This window comes from Dermacentor albipictus, chromosome 2, assembly GCF_038994185.2.
Source record: "Dermacentor albipictus isolate Rhodes 1998 colony chromosome 2, USDA_Dalb.pri_finalv2, whole genome shotgun sequence".
NCBI classification, from domain to species: domain Eukaryota; kingdom Metazoa; phylum Arthropoda; class Arachnida; order Ixodida; family Ixodidae; genus Dermacentor; species Dermacentor albipictus.
This window is the reverse complement of record NC_091822.1, coordinates 69,493,120-69,516,857: the sequence shown is the minus strand read 5'-3', so window position 1 is coordinate 69,516,857 and position 23,738 is coordinate 69,493,120. Positions and strand designations below refer to the sequence as shown.

The 23,738-nt window shown below is 46.9% G+C and overlaps 1 protein-coding gene and 1 non-coding gene across 2 annotated transcripts; both read right to left on the bottom strand.

Moving 5' to 3' along the window:
* Nucleotides 1-5,328: 5,328 nt before the first annotated feature.
* On the bottom strand, nt 5,329-5,400 carry TRNAA-CGC (transfer RNA alanine (anticodon CGC)). Its single transcript has one exon. It is a non-coding gene; the product is annotated as a tRNA-Ala (tRNA).
* A 6,773-nt stretch (nt 5,401-12,173) lies between these two features.
* Nucleotides 12,174-23,738, bottom strand: LOC139055435 (uncharacterized). The gene is made up of 3 exons (XM_070532898.1): nt 22,616-23,738; nt 22,106-22,344; nt 12,174-12,972 (listed from the first exon to the last, which is right to left on the bottom strand). Exons 1-3 carry the CDS (start codon nt 23,672-23,674, stop codon nt 12,612-12,614), a joined length of 1,659 nt encoding a protein of 552 aa, XP_070388999.1. The 5' UTR covers nt 23,675-23,738; the 3' UTR covers nt 12,174-12,611.

The following is a 23,738-nucleotide window of genomic DNA, read 5'->3' as shown; positions in this document are numbered from 1 at the left end:
CACGGTTGGCTCAAGAGGGACGATTTCGTAAGTGACGTCAGTTACTTGACGTAGGATACGGTAAGGGCCAGAGTAGCGTGAAAGTAACTTTTCCGAGAGGCCAATGCGTCGGGACGGCGACCAAAGGAGGACCAGGGCGCCCGGCGTGTAATGGACGTCACGATGGCGGGCGTCATATAAGCGCCGCTGATTGTCCTGCGACTCCACAAGTCGACGTCGGGCAATATGGCGTGCGCCTTGTGCTTTGAGTATGGCTTCACGGGCGTACTCGGATGTGGAATTCAGACTAGCAGGCAGAACGGTGTCGAAAGGTAGAGTAGGATCACGGTCAAACAAGAGTTAGAAGGGAGAGAAGCCTGCGGTATAATGACGAGACGAATTATAGGCAAAAGTAAAGAACGGCAGCGCAACGTCCTAGTCGCGATGGTCATCTGAGACATACATGGACAGCATGTCGGTAAGGGTGCGGTTAAGACGCTTGGTTAGACGGTTCGTTTGTGTATGGTAAGCAGTAGCAAGTTTGTGTTTAGTCGCGCACGAGTGTAGAATGTCATTGACAACCTGGAACTTCCTGCGGGACCGATGGCGCCGACGTTGAAGGGTGGGTGGCTATATGCGAACGCATGAATAGAATTAACAGGTGGGACCCTACGCTTATGCTAGTTAACCTGTTGTTCTACCTAAAGGCACGGCAAAGTTGTACGAAAATCACGAAGAAGAGCTGACCAGCTGAGACCAGTGCAAAGAAAAATTGATGGAGTCGTTTGGCAAACCAGCCGGCCGTAAAATGGCTGCGAAGCAGAAACTGGCCTCCCGTGCCCAATGTCCCATGAAGTCCTAAGCCTCATACATCCAGGACGTGCTGGTACTTTGTCGTAAAGCCGATCCCGACATGACAGAAGCTGGGAAGGTCGGGCACGTGCTTAAGGGCATTGCTGACGAACCCTTTATTCTGCTCATGTGCGAAAGCTGCTCTGCAGTTGATGTTATCATCAAAGAGTGCCGACAATTCGAGCAGGCCAAAAGTCGTCGCGTTTTGCAACCATTCGCCAGACTTCCCAATACTGCCGCAACGTCGACGTGTGAAGTTCAACCCGCACAGCAGCATGCGTCGCCACCAAAGGACATGGCGCGAATCGTTCGACGTGAACTGGATGCGATGGCGCCCGCAGCTTTCTGTTCACGTAGCCCTGATGCTGCCACTTCTTCAGTTCTCCTCGTACAAGCCGTCATTCGCAAGGAACTTGAAAAGATTCGTTTACATTGTGTCTCTCCTGTCGCCAATCGCAGAGCTAATGAACGCCCTTCTACTATTTTCGCTCCACACCGACGCTTCTCTCCGCGTTATCGCAACCCAACTGAGCGGAGAACTGCGGACGACCAGCCGATATGTTTCACCTGTCGCCGCGTTAGTCATGTCGCCCGATACTGTCGCAACTCGTGGCCCTCAACACCTAGCACGCCGACCAACCTGAGCCGATTTGATGGAAATGCCCGCAATGTTTCGCCCACCACCAAGTCTAACAGTGCCGACAACTCTGCTAGGAACACATGGTACAGTCGCTCACCATCAACGCGGGGACACCAGTCTCATTCCCCGCAAACACGTAACCCATCTTCCCTTTCGCCGCAGCCACGTCGCCTTTCGTCCCCTGGGGATTTTGGCCGCACCCTTTTTGAAAACTAAGAAATGCGTCCTTCGGAGGTGGTGTTGCATTGCCTACTACTGCAGCAAATCTTCTGTGTGTGCCCACAAGGAGAAGTATAATTGACGTTAAAATAGACAGCGTACCTGTCCAAGCACTCGTCGACACTGCTACCCAGTATCTGCGATGAGTGCTAGCCTACGTAGACGTTTAAATAATGTCCTCACCCCAGCAGCTGCCTTAGTGCTTGGTGTGGCCGATGGCGGCGTGATGGTTGTTCTTGGAATGTGTACTGCGTGTTTAAACATAACCAGCACCCCTACTTCTAATATCTTTGCCCTGATCGACAACTGCCCTCACGACGTTATCCTTAGTTTGGCTTTTTATCCACTTATCCTCCTCTCATCCATTGCGCGACCGGCGTTCTTCAGTTAGAGCTGCCTCAACTCGCCGATGCTCCGAGCACTGCTCCACCGTACTTGCGCTCGCTTCACGATGTGCGTCTGTCACCCGAGGCAGTTACTTAAGTAACTTTGACCGCCCAACCACAGGTTCCTGACGGTGAATATGTGCTTCGCCCCATCATCGGCGTGCTTTTGAACCGGAACATTGCTGTTCCGCATACGCTGGTGCCGGTTACTAATAACGACGACGTTCTACCGCTTCTGAATTTAAGCCTTCAGGTGATTCCGGCCGGCATTTTCTTGGCCGGCGTTTTAGTGGTTCCGAATTTGACATTGAGAGTCTGAATGCCGAGAGTGGTTTATCAGCGCCAACTGCAGCTGACAGCTCTGGTTCCTTAACGGATGACTCCTCGGAAATGATTGCACCTGACCTCACCTCTGCACAGGCCACGGACATACGTCTCCTGCTTGAATCGTACAGTGACATCTTTGATTTCGACGACAGGCCTTTAGGTCAAACATCTGTTGTTCACCACCGTATAAACAGTGGAGACACGAATCCTATTCGTCGTAGTCCGTATCGTGTATCGCATGCTGAACGTCGAGTCATCCGATGAGAAGTGGATAAAATGCTCTGCAAAGGGTTTATCGAACCATCAGCTAGACCTTGAGCTTCGGCTATCATCACTTAAAAAAAAAAGCATGGCAACTGGCGTTTCTGCGTCCACCATTGCCATTTAAACAAGATCACGCGAAAAGACGTCTACCCACAACCACGCATGGATGACGCCTTGGACTGCTTGCACGGAGCTTCAGAACCGTCAGTACAGGGGCGCCATTGCCAAGAAGTATTATTGTTGCTGTGATCACTTTGACGAACCTATTGTTCTGTCGTGGCGGTGCTCTATTGAAAGGTGCTGAGTGCCTTGATAGTTCTCGATCCACTATGTTGCAAAGTTTGTCCTCGGGTGTTACGGATAATTGTTGTTGCCTCTTCGTAAAGAAGAAATTATCACACGTCAGACATGCATCGAAAACCACGTGACAATGTAAGCACTACACGAGCAATATTTACTCACCTCACTCCTGCTGTATCTCACGGCTCCTGCAGGCAGCGCAGATTCTTCTCAGACGCAAGTATACCACTGTGGGCCGCGATTAGTTGCACTGCGTTACGGACACGCTAGCGGCTGTCAGCTGTCGGGTAAACAGAGGCCGCCATTTTGCGTGCGCTCAACCTCATGGATTGCATGCACATCCGACTAATATGTGGCTACGGCTTAGAAAATAGCAGTACTCGCGTTTCCATTTCTTTAAGCTGCGGCAACTTTTGCATTGCAAGGTTACAAAATGAGTTTGCTTTACGCAGCATGGAAGTCTGCTATTATTAAGTGCTGTTTTACAAAACAAGCTTGCTAGACAACCCCGGAAAAAGAGAAGATAACACGAAAGAAACATCCGGCCAATGAAGGGAGCTTCTGATTGGACTATCCAAAAAACGTCGCGCATACGCAACCACCATTTCCAAAATTGCTGACGACAGGCGAAAAGGCATTGGCATAAAGAAAGACATTCCTACAACATCGCACCCCAGGTGCTGTTCTCGGGTTGCTTGTGTTAACCGCGCGTTCCTTGACCGAGCAAGCTATCGCGTGCGTTCTAACTGCGCCTCGGTAAGGCCAAATCAAAAGGCGCGAAGCGCCTCAATGCGCTGGCTTGCCAGCGAGGAAGTCAAAACTCAATGGACCGCTCAGCTGCTTCAATTGGAGATTAATGCTTTCGCACTCGCAACTCATAAGAAGTGCTTAGGTGTGCAATGGCTGCAAGGAGCGCAGTGTCTAGTGGTGGCATTTAATTTATTGAAGGAACACGAAACGAGGCATGCTTTGTGACGTCACCGTTACCCTCTCCCCCGTTACTCTCATGTATGCCAGCTGTTACGGGCGAAGAATGGCGAGGCTGTTGTTTTCTCGTTTCGTGACTGCGTCAGCTCGGCACATTTTCTGCCTCCACTCTCTACGTCCTACCTAACCTGTCGGCATCCCTTGTGGACTGGCGTGCGTGAGTACAAAGGCAAGCACTGCAGCTTCTTCAGTGCTTTTGCGGATGGCTGACGCATAATTGCAGCAGTCTAGAGGGTATCGTAGCGACGCATTGGAAAGATCTAGCAGACCTCAAACGAGTTTCTGTGCGTCGTTTTACACCTGTGCTGCTCCAGCAGCAGCCGTGGCAGGAGCAGCGGCATCAATAGAGGCAGAGGCGGCAGCGGTGGTAAGTTAAAGGTAGAGGCGAAGAAAGCTTCGCATTAAGCAGCTTCCTTTTAAAAACTCTGGTGCACTGTAATACGAACGCAGCCGCGTTGGTGGTACGTGAGACATCTTGTGCGTGCTGCAGAAGGTGAATGAGCACTAGGAAACTGAAATTACGTAAACAAATACGAAAATTACATTTTCTTATATTACATGCTACATAAACCATTTCATTACAGGAAACATTACATGCTTACATTATGTAAACATTGGGGGGTCTCCCGATCTAATTTTGCAATCACGCTCCCCCATTAATAGTGGGCCCGTTAGTTTTGTGGATGGTGTTTGTGGATGGGCACTAGGGTAAAAAGAAATGACGCATCTACTTGTGGTGCTCGCGACTGCCTTGCATCGCTCAAGACCGCCGCACTCCTAGATAGTCGGGGCTCGAGCACGTGGCTCAATTTTCTGCGCTTGCGCTCACTATGAAGACTGACACGTTCCAGCATGGTCAAAGGGGTTGAATATCCTCTGTGTTGCTGCCCGATCTTCTTCGCGCCATTTATGCGGACCATATACGTGTCCAACACGGAGGCGCAATAGCCAAGCAACGGTGAAATTTCTGCAAAAAATTGCACATCTGTAGGTCTTGTAACTCCAGATGTGCGCAGGTTTGGGTTCGATGGATTGTACCTACTATGGCCGAGAGAGCTCGTTCAGGCGCGACCGTCCTCGCTCGGATTGACAAACGTACTGCCGAGTTATGCCTCTCTGAACGCGTAGCCTCATGCTAAATATAGGTAAGGTTGCATCCCACGTGGTGCGACAATGGCACCATCTATGCTCGCGACATATACATTATAAAGTATTGGCTTCTTTTCTGTGCACAATGACACCAACGCAAGTAGTGACGACGGTACGGCTGTAAATATATAAGCGATAATGCTATAACATGTCTTTGTTACACGCGGTTTTGGCTTGCGATCCCTATTGACCTCCTTAAAAATTATCACGAAAAAAAAAACTCGTTGGAGGTGCCGGGGTTTGAACCCGGGACTTCTCACATGCGAAGCGAGCGCTCTACCACTGAGCTACACCCCCAGTTTTTTTTTCTTTATTTCCAGCTTGGCTACAAGCTTCAAAAGAGTTTGTGATCCTAGATCACACTCGTTTTATACGTGTCAAAGTGTCAAGCATTGACACCACAGCTTCATCACAGTCCTTCGTCTTGTACACGTCACGTACCTTCACAACCATTTCCACAAAATATTCATACACAGATCGGCCGTTAACATCACAATGTCTATATGCCAACAGACTACGCCAGACTGCGTGCATTCCAAGTAAAAAGATGACATCCATCTGTTCAAAATCGTGTTCAGGTGGTAAAAAACGAATGCCATGTGGATTGAGGGGTAGGTCTATCTTTAACGTTCTCTGTAATATATCCCAAAAGAATATGGCATTATTAGAACTAGCCCAGCTTATGCAGCGTCTCCCCTTATATGGACGGCGGCTGCATCGCATAGGCTAATAAAAGTATTCATGGCACCTTTGAACTGTAGTTGTTCGTCCAAGTGCCGTGCACTATTACGATTACAAGTACTGAAAACGTTGACACTTCACTTCTGGGCCTATTGCGGGACGCCATGGATACGGCCATCTTGGAGGTTGCCTTATCGCAGGCCGTAGTTGCGAGCTTGACCACTGAAATCAGGCGTTCCGTGCCATCTTCTCCAGAAAAGACGCCTCGGTGCGTCGGCACATTTTTCCCCGGCTGATCCACTGGCAGCAGAGGAAGCTTTAGCTCCGGTGCTCCTATCTAAATACATGTAAAAGGAGAATTCGTTTTTCTCGGCAACCACTCCACCAAATTTGACTGGGTTTGCTGCATTTAAAAGAAAAACTTAAAATATAGTGACTGTTGGTTTCGAATTTTCGATTTACGGCTTCAATTCTTTATTAAAGAATGGCAAAAATCGCAAATTTTCAGAAAACGAAACTATAAAGTTTACAACTCCGTAACTCAGGAAGGAAAAATGATATCGCAATTATGTAAATTGTGCCTAATAGCACATCTAAAGCGGACAGTTTTGACATCTTACACACGAATCTAAAAAATTTTTATTAATATGTAATTACAACTTTTGCAGAACCCTTGTAAACAACGTAACAAATTCACATAAGATGTAAAAAACCATATGAAATTTGTCCGCTTTGAGTGACCTAACGGATGCCGTTCACAGAACCGTGATATCTGTTCTTGATGCTGAGCTATTAGTTTGTAAACTTTGTGCTTCTATTTTTTTCAAACTTCTGAAATTTTGAAAATCTTTTTAACAGAATTCAAGCCCTAAATCAAAATTCCGCTTCCAACAGTCACTAGGATTTAACTTTATCTCTCAATAGCAACAAATTTCATTAAAATCGGTCCTGGGGTTATTTCATAAAAACGTTTTTGCGTTTTTACATGTATTTGAATAGGCCGCGTCGGAGTTCGGCCCGAGCTAAAGCTTCCTCTTAAAGCCGACACTACACGTATGCTTGCGGACGCGCCAAAGCTCGCTTCCGCGCGCCTAGCCGACCTAGCGTCTGCTGCGCCTCGCGAGAAATGGCTGGGATCCCCAAGTCAACCTGGAGCTCCGCAATCGTACCTTGCCCACCGTCACCATGACTGATGCGTCCTGCGCACCGACTGTACCCATGGCTGCACGTCACTTGCGCCGACGTTCCCCTTCAGCGCGACCCCGCCGTATTTTGCGGCACTGAACCACATGACGTCGAAGACTGGCTGTCCTCCTATGAACGTGTAAGCGCTCACAATAAGTGGGACGACCAGTCTAAACTGAATAACGTCATCTTTTACCTTGCTGACGTCGCCAATTTATGGTTTAAGAATCACGAATCTGACATTTCCAATCGGTCCGCATTCAAGACACATTTTGACGAAGTGTTTGGCCGCCCCGCCGTTCGCTAGCCACGCACCGAACGGCGTCTACGCCAGCGCGCACAGCAATTGGGCGAGACTTTCCCCAGCTCTATTGAGAATGTCCTGGATCTCTGCAGCCGTGTTAATCCAAAGATGGCGGAGGACACGAAGATCAACCATATTCTTAACGGTATCGAGGACGACGCGTTTCAAATGCTACTGGCCAAGAGACCAACCACCGTCGCCATCCTCTTTAAGCCGTGTCAGAGTTTCGACGAATTGAGCCGCTAACCTAACATCGCCCGCCAAAACGTCCCACAGACTGACTCGGTCTCGGTCATTGCAGAAGTCACTGGCCATACCGATAATTCTGCTCTCGACCTTCAGCTGAAGGATTTAGCTGTCACTGTTCCCTCATAGCCAGGAGCCTGTCCCAACACTACCTCCGGCTGTAGAACAAGCCATCCGTGCCCAAATATCTGACGCACTTACACCCGTTCGCCCACCAGTTCTTGTGACAGCACCGTGCTCCTGTCTCCTGAGAGGCTAAACACTTGTTCCTGGATAGCTCATTTCTACGGCAGCGTCCATCCGCTGATGTCAGCAGTCGTGTGTGACGGTAAACGTCACGCACGACGTCTGCGTCTGCATCTCGAGAAGACAAAGCACGGCACAATTGATATCATCGAGACTAACGATGCACCCTTATACACATTGTGCATGAAACGCTGCAGGGCGTGCTTTCACACCTAACTCTTATATGCTTCCACAGAATAGATGCCTCGGTGGCGAGAGCCACTTCGGCGGAGAGGGAACTCTTGTCGACTACGCGCTCTCCACACGAGTTGGGGAGACAGCTTGTGCAGCCCGATTGCGGAGGCCATACCGCAACTTACGATGTCTCTGAATAACAGAAGGTATCGGTAAGATAGACCCTTTGCATCATTGGTAGCCTTGGGAGTAGGTTAAATACGCTTGCGCTCTGTTCACTGTCTTGAAGGTGTGTATGCGGCCAAACTGATTTTGCTTTCTTATATTGGAGTGTGGCTAATGTCGCGGATAATACGTTTCAAACTAGCTACCAATGCTGCGCACAGCTGTTCAACATAACGACACAATTCGTGTTAAGCGCATGGCCGAAGGGAAGATCGCATTCTGCTGTGGGCACCGTTGCTGTCTCGTTCAAAGTTGTTAGACAAACCCTTTCGACGTGGAATTATGGTAGAAGGGCTTTAGTAAGCGCACGATGTTCCAAGTGGATACTTGCGCTGAACGAGCCGAGTGCTGCTGAGCTTCTCCGTACTCAGCATGACATGGCCGATGGCGTAATTTTCTCTGTAGCCCCAAGGTACGGATAGCTATGCTGCGGCCGTGAAAGAAGCAGTATTAGAGATTGTCCCGATCAATCATGATGACCGGGGAATTTGTTTGAGTGCGCAGAAATCCATGTACTCAATGCGACCACCATTGCTTTGAATATAGTACCCACGACGTCCTGACTGCATAATGTGCTGCATCGACAAGCTTATGGGTATGTATATACTATGGTCGAGTATGACAGACTTCGAAATTGTTGTGCTCGGTTGTCTCCAGTAATGTTGCACACCTCAGTGCGCAGGGAATGTTCACTTGGTGGTGGTGGTAAAAACTTTAATTCGTCAACAGAAAAAAATAACTCAAGTTACATGTGGGCTTCTTGAAGCTTCGTGAGGTGGCCATCAGACCGCTTCTTTCGGCGACTTATAAACCCCAGGTTACGGCCCACAGTAGAACTTCAGGTTCCGAGCTGGTCACTGTAGCCTCCCACTGCTCTCGATTGGATAGCTATCACACGGCTCTGGGTTTGAGCTCAGGGCATCCATCTAAGATGTGTGCTAAATCGCCTTTGTCAGCCTCGCATAGCGTACAGGCGCCCAAATCTTTAACTGGCGTGCGCGAGCGGCGACTTTTCGGTGTGTCAGCGCCGTGTGACGGGGCGAGGCTGGAAACAGTCTGAAGCTAAGCGCATGCGGACAAAGCCCGCTCAGCTGGGCCAATCGTCTGCTAGGCTGTTTCCAGCCTCGCCCCGTCATACGGCGCTGACGCCCGGAAAAGTCCCCGCTCGCGCACGCCAGTTAAAGATTTGGGCGCCTGTACATTCGGCGTAGTGTATGCCAGCGTAGACTATGGCTAGTTTGTACGGGTTGGGGAAGGTACATGTTCGGAGTTGCCTCCACGTCGCCTGTGGGATTTCGGTTAAGGATTTGTCAGGGGGTTGGTATTTGAGTCTTTCGTTTTTATAGTAGTGAGTAATTTCATACTCGGTGTTATCGCGTGCTCTTTTGCTCCTCGCAGTATGGGTTGGCTCACGGTCCGGTTGACGAGTCCTCGGGCGAAATTGTAAGCTGCTTCGTTCCCGGGATGGGACGAGTGTGCAGGGATCAAGATGATTTTGGAATGCCCGAAGGTGAAGTGTGTTTTCCTTAAGATTTGTAGCCTCGCTTCGTGGATTGTGCATTTGGCAAAATTATGCGCGGCCGTCTTGGAGTCTCGGAAAATGATTTTGACTACCGTATTTGCGGTTGCTTTTGCTATCGCGGATTCTTGCGCTTGTTGCGCGTGCCTTCCAAAGATGGTGACCACAATGATGGGTGTTAGGTCGTTTCCTACCGCCCCTACGAAGAAAGTGTCGCGTTCTCCAAGTTCGGCTACGTCTACGTAAACTGCCTCCCCGTTGTTTGCGTAGCGTTTTTTGGTGTACTTTGGCCCGGGCATGTATCCGTTTGTTGTTATAGTGCGGATGTATGCTCTTTGGAATTGAATCGACCATGTGGTGGCGGAAGATGTTTCTGGGTATGGGCTCGAGGTTTGTTTGATTACTCCCGTACTGGATGTTTAGCTTCCTTAGGATGTGTCTTCCTGCGGGTATCTTGGTCAATTTTTCATATTGGGCTGTCCTGTGTGCTTCAACTATAGTTCGTCGAGCGTGTTTTGGACGACAGTTTTCAGGCGTTTCACGGTAAATGTGTATCTCGGTAGGTGGAGCGCCGCCTTGTAGGTTTATCTTATGAAACAGATTACCTTTTCATTTCCCGCTGTATACTGGTTGAGGTATGGGAGAGAGGATACGAAACGGTGTTTGTTAGCGATGCGTCAGATCAAACGGTTGGTTTGGTTCAGGCATGCCGTTAGTTTGTTGTTAGTCACTGCATTTTTTCCGTTGCTTTGTAGGTGCATACCTAGTATCCGGATCGTTTGGACCTCAGCAATTAGGGTGTTGTCCACGAAGATTTCTATCGGGGCTGAGGTTTTTGTTTGGCCTCATGGGTTGTATCTCATGACGAGGAGATCCGATTTTTGCGGGGAGCACGACAATCCTATAGTTCCGGCGTGTTATGAGACTACGTCTGGTCCACTTTGCAGTAGGTGCTCGATCTCTCTTCGTTTCCCTTGGTTACCCAGAGCGTAATGTCGTCTGCGTATGGGGAGTACGATTGGTGTGGTGTTCCTTCTAGAAGGTACGGCATAGGTCTGCGCGTGATATTGAGAAGGAGGGATGAGACTACCGAACCTTGCGGTGTTCCCCTGGTTCCCAGTGTGAAGGGGTGGGATTTGCGTGACCCGAAGCGTATCTCCGCCGTCCTAGTAGATAGGAAGGCTTTGACGTAGCTGTGGCCTCACTCGCCTACTCCTAAATTTGGAAAGGCTTCTGTGGTAGCGTCGTGGTTGACTTTGTCGAGTGCTCTGGCTTAAGGAAAAGTTCAACCCTTACGAAGTAAACAATGAATAATAACGTGATGTGAATGCGGCAAACAAAGCTGACTGTTGTTCCCTCTTTATAGTTTTATCGAGGAGCGTCATACTGACCGTAATGAGCAACGACTTTTCCCGAATGACTGCGCTGTATTACTAAAAAAAAACTTTATCACTTTCTGTGGTAAAGTTTAACTCATTTTTCAACACTATATCCTTTGCTCTACCATCGATCGCATAGCTTGAACATACTCGTCCGATAGTACTCCGTTCCTCTCTAGTAGGGATACTGACGCATTGCTGCACGGATGACGTCTGATGTCTCGCGTCGTTGACCTCGCGTTCGGTCGCATTAGAGGTGGATGCGAAGGACTTCTTTCCGGTTCTGTCAATGGTCTTCGCTGCTAAGCCAGAAGTGTAAGGGCGGGCTTTGTCGCTCTGCAAGATCATTTTTCTTGTACGCGATGAACGTGCAATGTGCGAAAGAGCTTCTGCAATGTTTTAACGCATAAAACAGCGTTTATTTTTCTGTAACGTAAGCTTTCTCTATCTAAGAAATTCTCGCTAGTTCGTCGTCATCTGTGCTTGCTCGCTTTTTTTTATTAGTATATCAACGGCCTCATTGTTGGCTTCAGGCGCGGCTGTTAAAGGGCGTCAACTCCGAGTCTATCTTCAACGCTCGTCTGGCCATCTTTAAAATGCCTGATCAATCTTGGTTCACTGCGCAAGCCACATTCATGCGTCGCTATGCAGAAGTTAAGCTTCTTATAAATTTATGTAGCTCAGGTTTGCTGTGTTACCAAATATTCTATCACAGTACATTGACGTAACGAAACTTCATGTGCTGCCGTTTTGTTGAGCGTACTGGTCGCTAGTTTATGTAACCTGTTGATGCCAAATGACCATCCATGATTGCAGAAAAGGTTGCTCCACGTACCGTCAAACACGCATGATTGTGCGCTGTGTAACTTGCTACAAAAATAGTTGATACTTATTTTCAGTACGGCGCTCGCATTTATACACGTCTCGCGCCAAACCATGTCAGTCGCGAGACACATTGCACCACTGCTTTTTTTCTCATTCGTGTATTGTTCTTCGTTTATATTGTAACAACTTGCCCACCATCTTACACACGGAAAATAAAATATGCCGCGTTATGTTACTCCCGTCTGGTAACAAATAAGGCGAGCAATCACTACAGTGAGCCAACATATAGGAAGTTTAATTTGTTTTAATCGTTTATCATCATGGTACCAGGAAAGGGAATACGTGAAAGGAATGTATGCACCGCCGGTGAGAGCTGAGCCACAGACTTCGAGCCCGTATTTCTTAAACCTGGGAGCCTACATTGTAAATGCAGCATTCTGTGTATGCTGCTACATCCTATGGCTTCTGTTTATATTACGTTGGGAAGGCTTTAGACATACCCGGTGCTGACGACCGCTTGAGTACTGAACTAATTTCTGCACTTCACCCCGTCTAAAATAAGGAAGAATAAAATATCGAAGGCTTAAAAGGTAACAGAATACAACAAACAAAAACAAGAAGACTTATTTTCCTGCAGCTCGCGTCAGAACGTGAGCATCGTAAAAGAAGTTATATTACAAAAAAATTCGACTATATAATAATCTTCATAGCAGAATCACACGGTTCAGGTCGTTCCAGTCTCCTTACACGTGCGCTTGCATGTTTCGAAGGTGCGGAACCGGTTCGCACCGGTCAGGCACCGGCGTCCTCGCAGCACATCGGGCGATGAACGCAGGCACCGCATGTGGCCGTCCCTCATGGACACGTCCGCAAAGAACGGGTACTTGAGGTGCTGGCTCTCGCAGGTGACCGTTCTGGGCGGACGGCACGGGGAACCCCCTTGCCCTCCTGGCATGCACTGCTTCCTGCATTCTTGGGCCGTGCGGAAGACGACGCTGTTGTTGGCGGGGCATCCGCCCGACGGGAAGTTCCAAGGGACGCACTTTCGGCCCTCAAAGAACCACCAGCTGGACAGCACGTCTTGCCTGCATGTGATATTTGTCACAGCTTGAGCCATGGCTACACGGTTAGATCACATGCCAGTGCACCATTATCTGTGTTTGTATCTACAATAATGTAATAATATTGGGCTGAGCTGAAGGAATACACGCGAATTGGACACGGAAGACATCGAGGTCACTGGAAGGGGGATTGGTCTTCCGTCATGATGTGTACAGAAGGCAGAGGCCTGCTGCAAAGTTGCATGATTCATGCAACTTGTCTCATCTATTTAATGGTTTGCCGCTGACTGCAACGAAATGTCTTCTGAATGCATTCTTTATGTTCTCTCCGTTTTTCTAATGACGGGAAATTTTCAACATCTTCCTCTTGCAAACATGGATTTCATGTTGGCAAGGAATAGTCTGCAGTTATGGATGGCTCTTACACGAAGATGTCCGCCGTTACCCGCGATTCTTGCTCACTTCAGCGTTGAAAGGCCAATTCTTCTCAACTCCTCAGCTCAGCTTCTGTTTTATGTAATGTCACGTTCACTGAATTCGCGGCTGTTGATAACAATTTGGATATTCTGACGGCCATTGGGGGGGCCTTAATGAAACAAGTTGAGAAGCTAACTACATATGAGGCTACTGGTGAAAAAGTAGGCCACACTCTCAATGAAATGCAAAAGTTGATTGACTTGCTGAGCTCCGCTGTCATTATGAATCTTTGCCATCTACCATTTCACCCCAAAGTGCACTGATATATATATTAGTATGGCTATGAACGAATTAGAAATATAGCCGTAAATGCAATATTGAAATAGGCAGGTTTTTAGTAAGTGCGATGAAAATTTGACTTTTGTGCTAAGTGACCTGGTAAACAAACTTAGCGTATACTTCTGAGCTGATGATGTCATTGCTGTGCATAAATTGCCTAGTCGCGATGACTCTGCTCTTGCGATACTTGTGGCCACCAAGCAGACATGGCTTAGCACTTCTGTCCTTTATCCCCGAAGAAGACCTTAAAGCGAGTCCGCTTAGTAAGTCTAAAAACTAACAAGACCCATGGATATGATGGTATCTCTATGAATGAACGGTGTAGTAATTTTGATGCTATTTAAATTGTTCTCCGGGCATTCTTAAATTAACAGGCAATATTCCTGCCAATATTAAAAGGGCACTTGTGGTTCCGTTATATAAAGGGGGCGTTAAGAACAAGGTACAACGTTGCCGTCTAATCTCAATAGTATTTTCTGTGTCTCACATATTAGCAAACACACATTTAGGCTTATGAACACGTTTTGAACACCCGCAAGGCTCTCTCCCTATCACAGTATGGTTTATCTGAAGGAAGATGCACATAAGCTTTACTAGAGGACTTTTCTATGCGATGCATTTGACTCTAGAAAAGTTGCATGTGCTCTTTTCTTCGATGTGCGCATGGCCTTTCACTGAGTTTACACAGCGTATTGTTATGGGAAATTGCAATGTTACGATACCGCGGAGAGTTCCTGAGGCTTCTAGAAAGCTTCCTCAAAGACAGAACTTAATTTGTTTCTATAGGATCACACCAAAGTAATATTTCGTTGATAAAATTTGGTGCACCTGAAGGTTCAATGCTAAGCCCGTTGCTCTTTAGTGTTTTTGTCAATGGTCTTTCCAGTGCCGTTTCCACTTACATATTTTAGTACGCAGACGATACTATCATTTTGTCTCGTGGAAAACAAATTCCAGACGCCACTTCTTCCATGTAAAAAGCCACCATTATCTCGACGTACTGACTGGAACCAAATGTAATAGGCGTGAAAACCTCGAAAACACAACTAAACCGCTTTCACAAATGTCTAAAAAAGATAAATTTGGGTTACCCGCTTTTCTTGCACTCTTCCGCCTGCTGTTTCTTGTTCCTGCCCACTTGTGAAATACAGCTCGACCATAAAATACTTGGGTTTATTTTTTGACAGTGATCTCTCTTGGAATTTACACTTGGCGCAAGTTTGTTCTAAACTTCGGGTAGCACGCAGTATATTTCACAATAATATATATTACATGCTTTTATCTGTTCGTAAAACAACAGTTCATGTCTTATGTTACTGCAGTGTAGTCCGATACGGAATAACTCACTGTTCGCTAGAAGGCAGAAGCGGCTCAGTTCTATTTTGCCTTTCATACTAAAACAGTTAGGTCCAATATTTCCTGGACGACTGATTCAGACTGTTTTATTGTTTGAGGTTTTCAATTCCAATTCTTTGTTTTTCGAAACTGTTATCGAAAAACACTTTCGGATGATTAACCTCAGAATTGTTTGCATCCCCATTCGCAATCCCAACCTAACGAACCTACGTGATACCTCGTTGTTGCACAAGGTACGGTTTCCGATCACGTCTTTATTATATCCCCTTATACTTTAATAAACTATAACCCAGTCTTTTTCCAGTCAATACTATGTATACACTGAAAAAAGCTCTGCGACGTGTCAATCTTCATTCTCTTGTTGCTTCTAGCTGTGTTTAGTATAAGTGTTGTGCTCCTTACATCGTGTTACTACTCGACAATAATGACGTGTTCGGACGTCCGTGTTCATTTGGTACTGCACGTTATCTCTCATTCAGCGTAAATTGCGCGCTTTGTTAGTATCTGTAACAATACTTGCAAACAACAGCTATTATAAATTTTTTTCTGTTATGTTTTGATTATCTGTGATTTGCCCGCGGTTGCCAGGCGCTGGCCTTCAAGCTCTCTGTGGTTTTGGCAGGCCTGTATGTTGTAACTGCTACTCGTTTGGTACTAAAGTATTCTTATAATTATTTTAATTGGTGCAAAGCCCCTGTCCCGCTCTCAACTAAAAACCAAGAACGATTCCTACGCGTCATTTGATGTGTCCGTTAATAAGAACTGCTATCAGCGTCTAAAAGCTCCTTCCCTGTGGCTGCGCTCTTGCTTCTACAAGCCTTGCAGATGAGAACTTTACGACTATGACACTGAAAAATGTTCAGCGTGATGAAAAGAAGGATCACTGATGTGAGTGTTTTCTATCAGAATGTTCGTGGATTACGTACAAAGGTAAACGGATTTTTCTCTAACGTCATTTCACCTTGTTTTCCCATTATTGCCTTAACAGAGGCCTAGTTATGCCCTGAAATACCATCTAGTTCATGCTTACCGCCCACTTATCAAGTTTTCCAACGAGTACGCGATCCTTCTTCACCGAAATGAAAGGGCAGTAAGGTCCTCATTGCTGTCAATCAATCACTCCGTTGGGTGCCCTGATTTAGAATGTGCAACGGAATGTGTCTGGTGGAAGATTTTTGGTGCTGGTACTAAGAGGCTATTAGTAGGAAATTTCTTTGTTGCACCTGATATGAATATTGAGATGTATATCACTATTCTAGCCACTACTGAAAATGTTATATCGGCCAGTGTTAATCATAAATTACTAAGAATCTGTGATTTTAACAGGACTGGCATTTCCTGGCAAACTGGTTAAATTCCAACCCATTCTTTTTAGTTATCTGCCAAGTGCAACTCGCTACTTCAGTTTATATCCTTTAGATGTCTGTGCCAATTTAACAATATCCCGGACTCTTGTGGAAATGTGCTAGACCTACGTCTTAGTAACGTAGAAGCTGTGAATTTGTCTTGTGGCCATTTCCCCTTATTAAGCCAGATAAATATAATCCCAAGCTTCAAATTTCACTACAGTTCGCGATACCTAGTCGCTGGAGATCAAAGAATACAACAATACGTAAATCTTTTAATTTTTGTAGCGGAGGTTACGTGAGTCTTTACCACTATCCTAATAATGAGGACTGGTCTCCGGTAGTAGAACTAAGAGGTGTCAATGACCAAGTCACGGCATTCACGGATATTATTCATGATGTAATGTATAAATTTATACCACTTAAAGGGGCTAAACGCTCTAAATTTCTCCACTGGTTTTCTGTTGAACTGAAAGCAGCTATATAGCTGAAAGACTGTGCTCACAGGAAGGCACAGTGTACAAATCAAGAACACTGGCATATAGATTTTAAAATGTACAGGGCACTCTCTAAGCTTTTTTTACAAGCGTCATCATTCCATCTACGAGCGTACAGTACATGTGGAAGCTAGTACTTCGAATAATTCAAAGACTTTCTGGAGACACGTTCGTGAGCAGTCATCCAACAATACGAAACAAGATATCTCCCTACTTGGCGCCGACAGCCAGCCCGTTCCAGACACCGCGGGCACCTTCGGCCTACGCTAAGGCTCTGTGTATGGTGAAGTATACAGTGACGGAGTTAGTGAGTTTTCAAATCACCGTTCCCTGAACTCAAGTCTATCGGTCTCAGAGAAACTTGCCTTTAAGAGCACCAAACGCTTAGAACCGTATGTTTCGTGTGGTCCTGTTGACATTACGCCTGCCTTGATTAAGACGTACGGGTCCTTGCTTGTTACAGTGCTTACTTGTATTTTTTTCTTCTGCTTTAATGACGAACAAAAAATATTGGAAAACAGTTCGGGTCGTTCCCGTCTTTACGTCAACGGTAAAGACTGCTGCAAGTAACTACAGCCTCATTTCTTTCCTATGCGCATCATCTAAATTGTTGTAATCTACTCTTCACTTAATAATTTCATCTTCTATTAAACATACTTTAATCCTCAGCAGCATGAATTCATATCGGAACGCTCCACAACTACCAACCTAGTTCGTTAGCTTCGTGATGCATACCTCTCAAGTAGTCTAAAGAAAGGACACCTGGATGTCATTTATTTTGACCTCAGTGAGGTGTTTTATCTTGTATGCGACAAAATACTCCTTCAAAAGTTGACACAACTTGATCTGCACCACTCTGTCACAGCGCTGATAAGAAGCTACCTGTGCGACGGGTACGTTAGCGTAAATCGTCAGTCGCCAGAACTTTATGCGGTTACAAATGGAGTTCCTCCAGGATCTGTCCTGGGGTATTTTCTTTTCTCGCTTTTGGTTAACGACGTTTCGGCAGTCATTCAAAACTCAGTATGCTGATAACGCGAAGCTTTCCAAAGCGCTAAAGTATGTTAATCATTGCGCTGCTCTTCAGAAGGACCTTGTAAATTTTGCTTCATGGTGCGCTGAAAATAAGCGGGCCATAAATGCATCAAAAACGAAAGTTGTAAGCTTCACGCGAAAGAATAAAAGGACTTTACTTTCCTGTAGCGCTAAAGACGTTCTCCTGCCTAGAGCTTAGGGAACGAACGACCCTGGAGTGTACCTCGATAGCTCTCCGCGTTTCTTGGCCCACGCTAAACAGACGAAGCCGCGGGCCCTTCGAACACTCGGCACAGTATATCGGGTGACGAAAAACTTCAAATAACCTGAGCCATTTGTAACATTATGTAAGAGCGTATGCCTTCCAGTTCTTGAGTACTCCTCTATCATTTGGGCCGGCACTTGTAGGTCAAATTGCGAACTTCTCGGAAATGTGCAATAAGTTCACATCTATATTTAAACATCGATTCTTTCAAATGCTTTCCATCTTCAAAGAGCTAACACAGACACTCAAGTTACCTACCCTCACCTCTATACGCAACAAATGGGATGTTATTTTTCTCCACAAATTAACACATGGAAAAATCGGCTGCCCGCACTTGCATTCTAATGTGCGCTTTTACATTCCGCAGAAAGGAACAAGGAACCAGCGCGCCTTTCAGCCTTCAGATTTTTATGACCCTCTATCTAGAGTGCAGGCGACATATAACGTCCGTTGAGAGTGCCTGGATATCTTCGTGCCTAATTTTAATATTTTCTTCAAAGGAGTTGCAGAAAAATTTCAATAACTGAAGAAAAACTCTCATATCTGTTGTGTGCTCCTTCATTCTGTAATTCTTTGTTTTCTCCCCTTTTGACTTTTATTCTCTTCGTGTACTAATTTTATGGTCTGTCAAAATCTGTATTCACGAAATTATTTTTTAATGTGTGCGCGCGTGTGTATGTGTGTGTGGGCGTGCACTGTTTTTCCTGGGCACATTAATAAATACCTTTGATTGACTGACTGACTGATTTATTGATGATGATGATGATGATGACGACGACAGACAACAACAACAACAACAATAGTAATAATTTATTATTATTATTAATAATATTGTTGTTGTACCTATCCCACACGCACATTCTAGCATGTCTTGATCTGAGGTCAACATCGGAGTATCGGACCAATTTGAAATAGTAGGTATGTGCCATCTTCAATGAACCTCTTTGAGGGCAACATGGGTTGCAGGGTGGAATCAAGCCCGTGTCACATATACTGAGACGACCTCGTCTGAATACATAACAACACACGCGCCACGCGCCGACTTCATGGCGGTGCCGCCAGGTGGCGCAGCGTGTCCAGAGGAGAAGCGCGCGAGGGGGATCCAGGCAGCATTGACACCTGGTGTGTGATGCGTTTCGGTGGCGGCAACGAGGTGTGCCACTACGCTGCTTCAATGCTAATCGAACTTAACCTCGACACTGATGGTGAGATGGGTTCTGCCGGAATTTTTCTTTCGCGGTGCGGCTGGGGCAGTTTTTTCGGGAGGTTTATGGGAGTGTCGGTACAATTAGGAGGATCGGTCGGAATTCGGAAGTCTGCCGGACAAATCGGGAAAGTTGGAAAGTGTTAACTGAATAGCAAAAATGGGTGAATTAAACATTTAGGGAACTGTGTTTTAGCTCCGTAGAGGAAGCAAAGTCGAATAAGATAAAAGGCAGAGAAGTGGGCCTGCAGTACATTCCCCTAGCCAGCTATACCATGCCGGGTAAAGGGCTAGAGAAAAAAAAAAGCGAAGCATGATGTGCGAAAACGACGTCAAAACACACAACGGCTAAGTCCGCTCGAATTCTATAGAATCCCGACCCGTACTCTTTGGCAATATAACGAATGTCACGTAGTTATGCTCAAGCTTAGCTTTCGCTGCCTCGGTTGATTCTTTAACGGCGCACCATTATTTCCGTAGAATAAGTAGAATACAGCGCTGTACGTCATGCAACTATATTATTCCAACCAGCCCCAACGCAAGCCTTAATCAATGTATGTCTGCGAATGCTATCGCAATTAAGGCTTCTTGTTTTTGCTGCTTCTAGGAAATGACCTTGCTGCCACGAAATGCAGACATGAAACGTCACGCCATGCCAGCGACATATATTGATGCCACGTTGCTACTCGCTGCCAGAGAAACAGTATATCCCATCTCGCACTGTCAACGTTATTTGTGCGTTCCATCTATTAGCGAGATAAGGCTGGGCCAGTATAACGTAAGCGCTCATTTTGCTCGATATTATCATAATTTCTTATCGATCGTTCATGGCTGGTCATTCTCGGTGATAGCTTGGGCGAAGCGCCGCTCTGGCCACCGGCGAAGCACGAGCAGAAATAAGATTAGAATAAAATCGCTACATTATCCGAAACAGGATATTGAACAGTGAGAAATCTACTTCACGCGGCACGTCTAGGCATCTCTTAAAGCATATACGAGGGTCGTCCAACTCACTTCGGGACTTTTTTTCTTTTCGGGTTTAAATGGATGCCTAGGCTGGAGGTTTTGTATGCAGTAGAAACTGGCACCTGTGTCCTGTTACTGGTAGACAACGCTCATTTGCCGCGCTTCAGGATAGACTGTTATTCAAGATGGCGGACAATAGTGTGAACGTCTACGGGGAACAGCGTGTTGTGATGAAGTGTTTAGTGAACGAGGTCGTAAAACCTGCTGAAATGTACAGAATACTTCAGGCTCAGTACAGTGATGTAACACTCAGTCGCAGTCAGACAGTTGAATGGTGTAAGCGTTTGAAAGATCGCCGTATCTCTATTACTGATGATCCCGATCGGGGGGGATCACAGCCCACAATAGTCATTTCTGAGAACGTTCAGCGCGTGGAGCAGCTGATCGTGGACAATCGTCGCATAACCTGTCGTGAAATTGCAAGGGTGTGTAATCTGTCGTTGGGAACAGTGAACACAATATTTCATGATCATTTGTTGTTCCAAAAAATGAGTGCACGCTGGGTCCCAAAGCAGCTGTCTGCTTCTGACAGACAGATAAGAGTTGAAGTCTGTAGAGAACTGAAGGAACGCTATGAAATGGAAGGGCCAGGATTTTCTGAATCGCATCATGACATGTGACGAAAGATGGGTTCACCATTTCACCCCAGAATCCAAAAGAGCATCGATACAGTGGAAGCATACGGAATTACCACCTCCAAAGAAATTTCGAACAGCTGCGTCTGTTGGTAAAGTGATGGGAAGTGTATTATGGTATAAACAGGGAATCGTTCACGTAGATTTTTTACCCATGGTGTCACTATCAAGAGTGAGTATTACTGCCGTGTTCTGCGTGATGCGCACAAGAGTTTACGGAAGAAACGTCCAGGTTTGATCACAAAGGGTGTGGTCTTTTTGCAAGACAATACACGACCGCATACCGCTCAACGCACATTCCAAACAATCAAGGAAGTTGGCTGGCAGATATTACCACACCCCCCACCCCCATAGACCTGACTTAGCACCAAGTGATTTCCACCTGTTTGGGCGCCTGAAGGAGTTCCTTGGATGAAAACTTTTCAACACTGATGATGAAGTGAAGAATGGTGTCCTACAATGGTTCCATCGTAATAATAAACCTTTCTATGCGGAAGCATTTCAGGCGTTTGTTAAACGCTGGGATAAATGTATAACTGTACCTGAAGGTTACGTGTGAAAAATTAATCCACTTTCCGCACTTTGAAATTTGTTCTTCTATTTGTTTTTTTTTAATGTGCCGGATTGACTTGAGCGACGCTCGTATTTTCTAGGCATTCTCCTAATTTGTGAAGCTCAACGTGTACTGGCATGGTAGCACGGTAGGTGATAGGTATATGTTTATACGTAGCATAACTCAATCTCCTCCATGAACAACCACCTTGGCTAATATAATGTGACAATTCTTCACGCTTTCGCAGTGCTGCAAGCGGCTCTCCTTCCGCATTATCACCGGGATCGGCCGGTCGTGAACGGGGGATGACAAGGAATGTAATAGAGCGAATGGAATCCTTGCATTACACCAACCCTGGAAGGGCGGCCCAGTACTATGAGGCGCTGCTGGATCACCCGAAAAGGGAGTTATGCGCAACCTACAGAGTATAGAGCCGCCGCCAGTCTCTGAGAAGAGGGAGCAGCGCGTGTGTTCTTGTGCGTACCTGGCACAGTTGGTGAATAGCGGTTTGTCGAAGCATTCGTCGGCAGGCCGCCGCCCCGCTTGCGTGCAGCTTTGGCGGCAGTGGGTCAGCGAGGCGAACCTGTTGGTGCCTCGGTTGCACGTGTGCACGGCGTCGGCAGCCGTCTCGACGCAGGCGTTCACCGAGCGACGGTAGTGGAATTCGCGTTGGGAGCTCGGTTGGCAGACTGTGTAGAACACGTCACCACACATGGGACGCTTCTGCAGGAGCAAAGGGAAAGACAGGCGAAAAACTTGACGTGCTGTTCTATATTCGAGGTGTCAGAAGTACCAAGTATGAAAGTGCATACCAAGCAGCCAACGCACATGAACTAAAAAATTAGCTTTCTTAAATGTACGCGGTAATTGAAGATGGAATGTATTACGAAAATATCGGACGCGTTTGTCATTTTTAGCTGTGTAGGCTAAGCTGAACTAAAGTACAAATTTTATATTGACCGGTGAATCCCGTAGGAATTTCGTTCGCACTTACCGGGTACTGGAAAGGAAAAGCTAAGTACTCTTTGCTCTTGCCGGCTTCGACGTCCTCATACTCGCCCGCTGGCGTCTTGAGAACAGTGGCATGTTTTGTTGTCTTGCCCTGCCAGGTACCCTGGGTTCTGGCGGTGGCTAGTCTGAGAACCTTGGGCTTGGTCGCAGGTGTGGAGTTCGCGATCTTGCTAGGGTCGCTTCGGGCGTTAATGACGTTGGTCGACTCTACCCCGCGCAAGTTCATACTTCCGGCCTTAGTCGAGATTTTCGACTGCGCCAGTGTCTGGGCAGTTGCTACGGGCACAGGAGACATCGCTTTCTGGGGATTGTGGTGGGCGCTGAAGTGACCGCCGGCGGAAACCGAAGAAATCATACGGTTGGTCCATGGCATGGCGACTAAGGAAATGAGCACCAGAAACGCTACCATTAGAGCCGTTACGACAACGGGCACGCAAGACCCCCAGAACATTTGACGCTCTTGGTGTTTGGTGAGTAGAGAACGAAGACTTCCATGGGCATGGATGTGGCGCCTGGAGCCAGAGTCGTAGCTGGCTTCGCTGTACATGGGGTCGGGCTCGCTGCGTCCTGTATAGTAGCTACTACTACTGCCGGCACCGCTGCTTGTTGCGTTGCTCTTTCTCGTAGTCGAAGGATCTGCGTAACCTTGGTTCGGCACAATGCTGGTCCACGCCGAAGACGTGGCGGGGCTGCTCGATCCCGCTTCAACCTGATCGCTTTGCCGTGAGCGCGAAGCGTGGATTCGCTTCGTCATCGTAGTGCGCATTTCTTTCCCGCTGGTCGGTATATCTCGCTGTGCAGTCAGCCAAGCAGCCTCTATGACGTAAGGATCCGCGTCTTGGTGGTAAGGCTGCGGCACGTGCTGCCCATCAAAGGGCACAGTGAAGTCAAAGCCTTGACTCAGCTCGAACAATGGGTTACAATAGCTCGGCCCTGGCTGCGCGGAAAAATCCTCTCCGGATATCACGTACGTGGCATCGTCGAACGCCCATGGTCGTCGCAGCATGCTTCGCTCTGCTTGGTTCATGGCGCCCCAGTTCATGTTCACTGGAAGCCGAGGTTACTAGCAGGAGCGCGGTCGGGTACAGATTTTGAACAACGGAAGC

Excerpts from the sequence above, each read along its gene's own strand:
- LOC139055435 (XM_070532898.1), bottom strand. The coding sequence starts at position 23,674 with ATGAACTGGGGCGCCATGAACCAAGCAGAGCGAAGCATGCTGCGACGA. Across the intron at positions 22,345-22,615 it reads CTTTTCCTTTCCAGTACCCG|AAGCGTCCCATGTGTGGTGA; the intron begins GTAAGTGCGAAC and ends TTGCTCCTGCAG. Across the intron at positions 12,973-22,105 it reads CTATTCACCAACTGTGCCAG|GCAAGACGTGCTGTCCAGCT; the intron begins GTACGCACAAGA and ends TATCACATGCAG.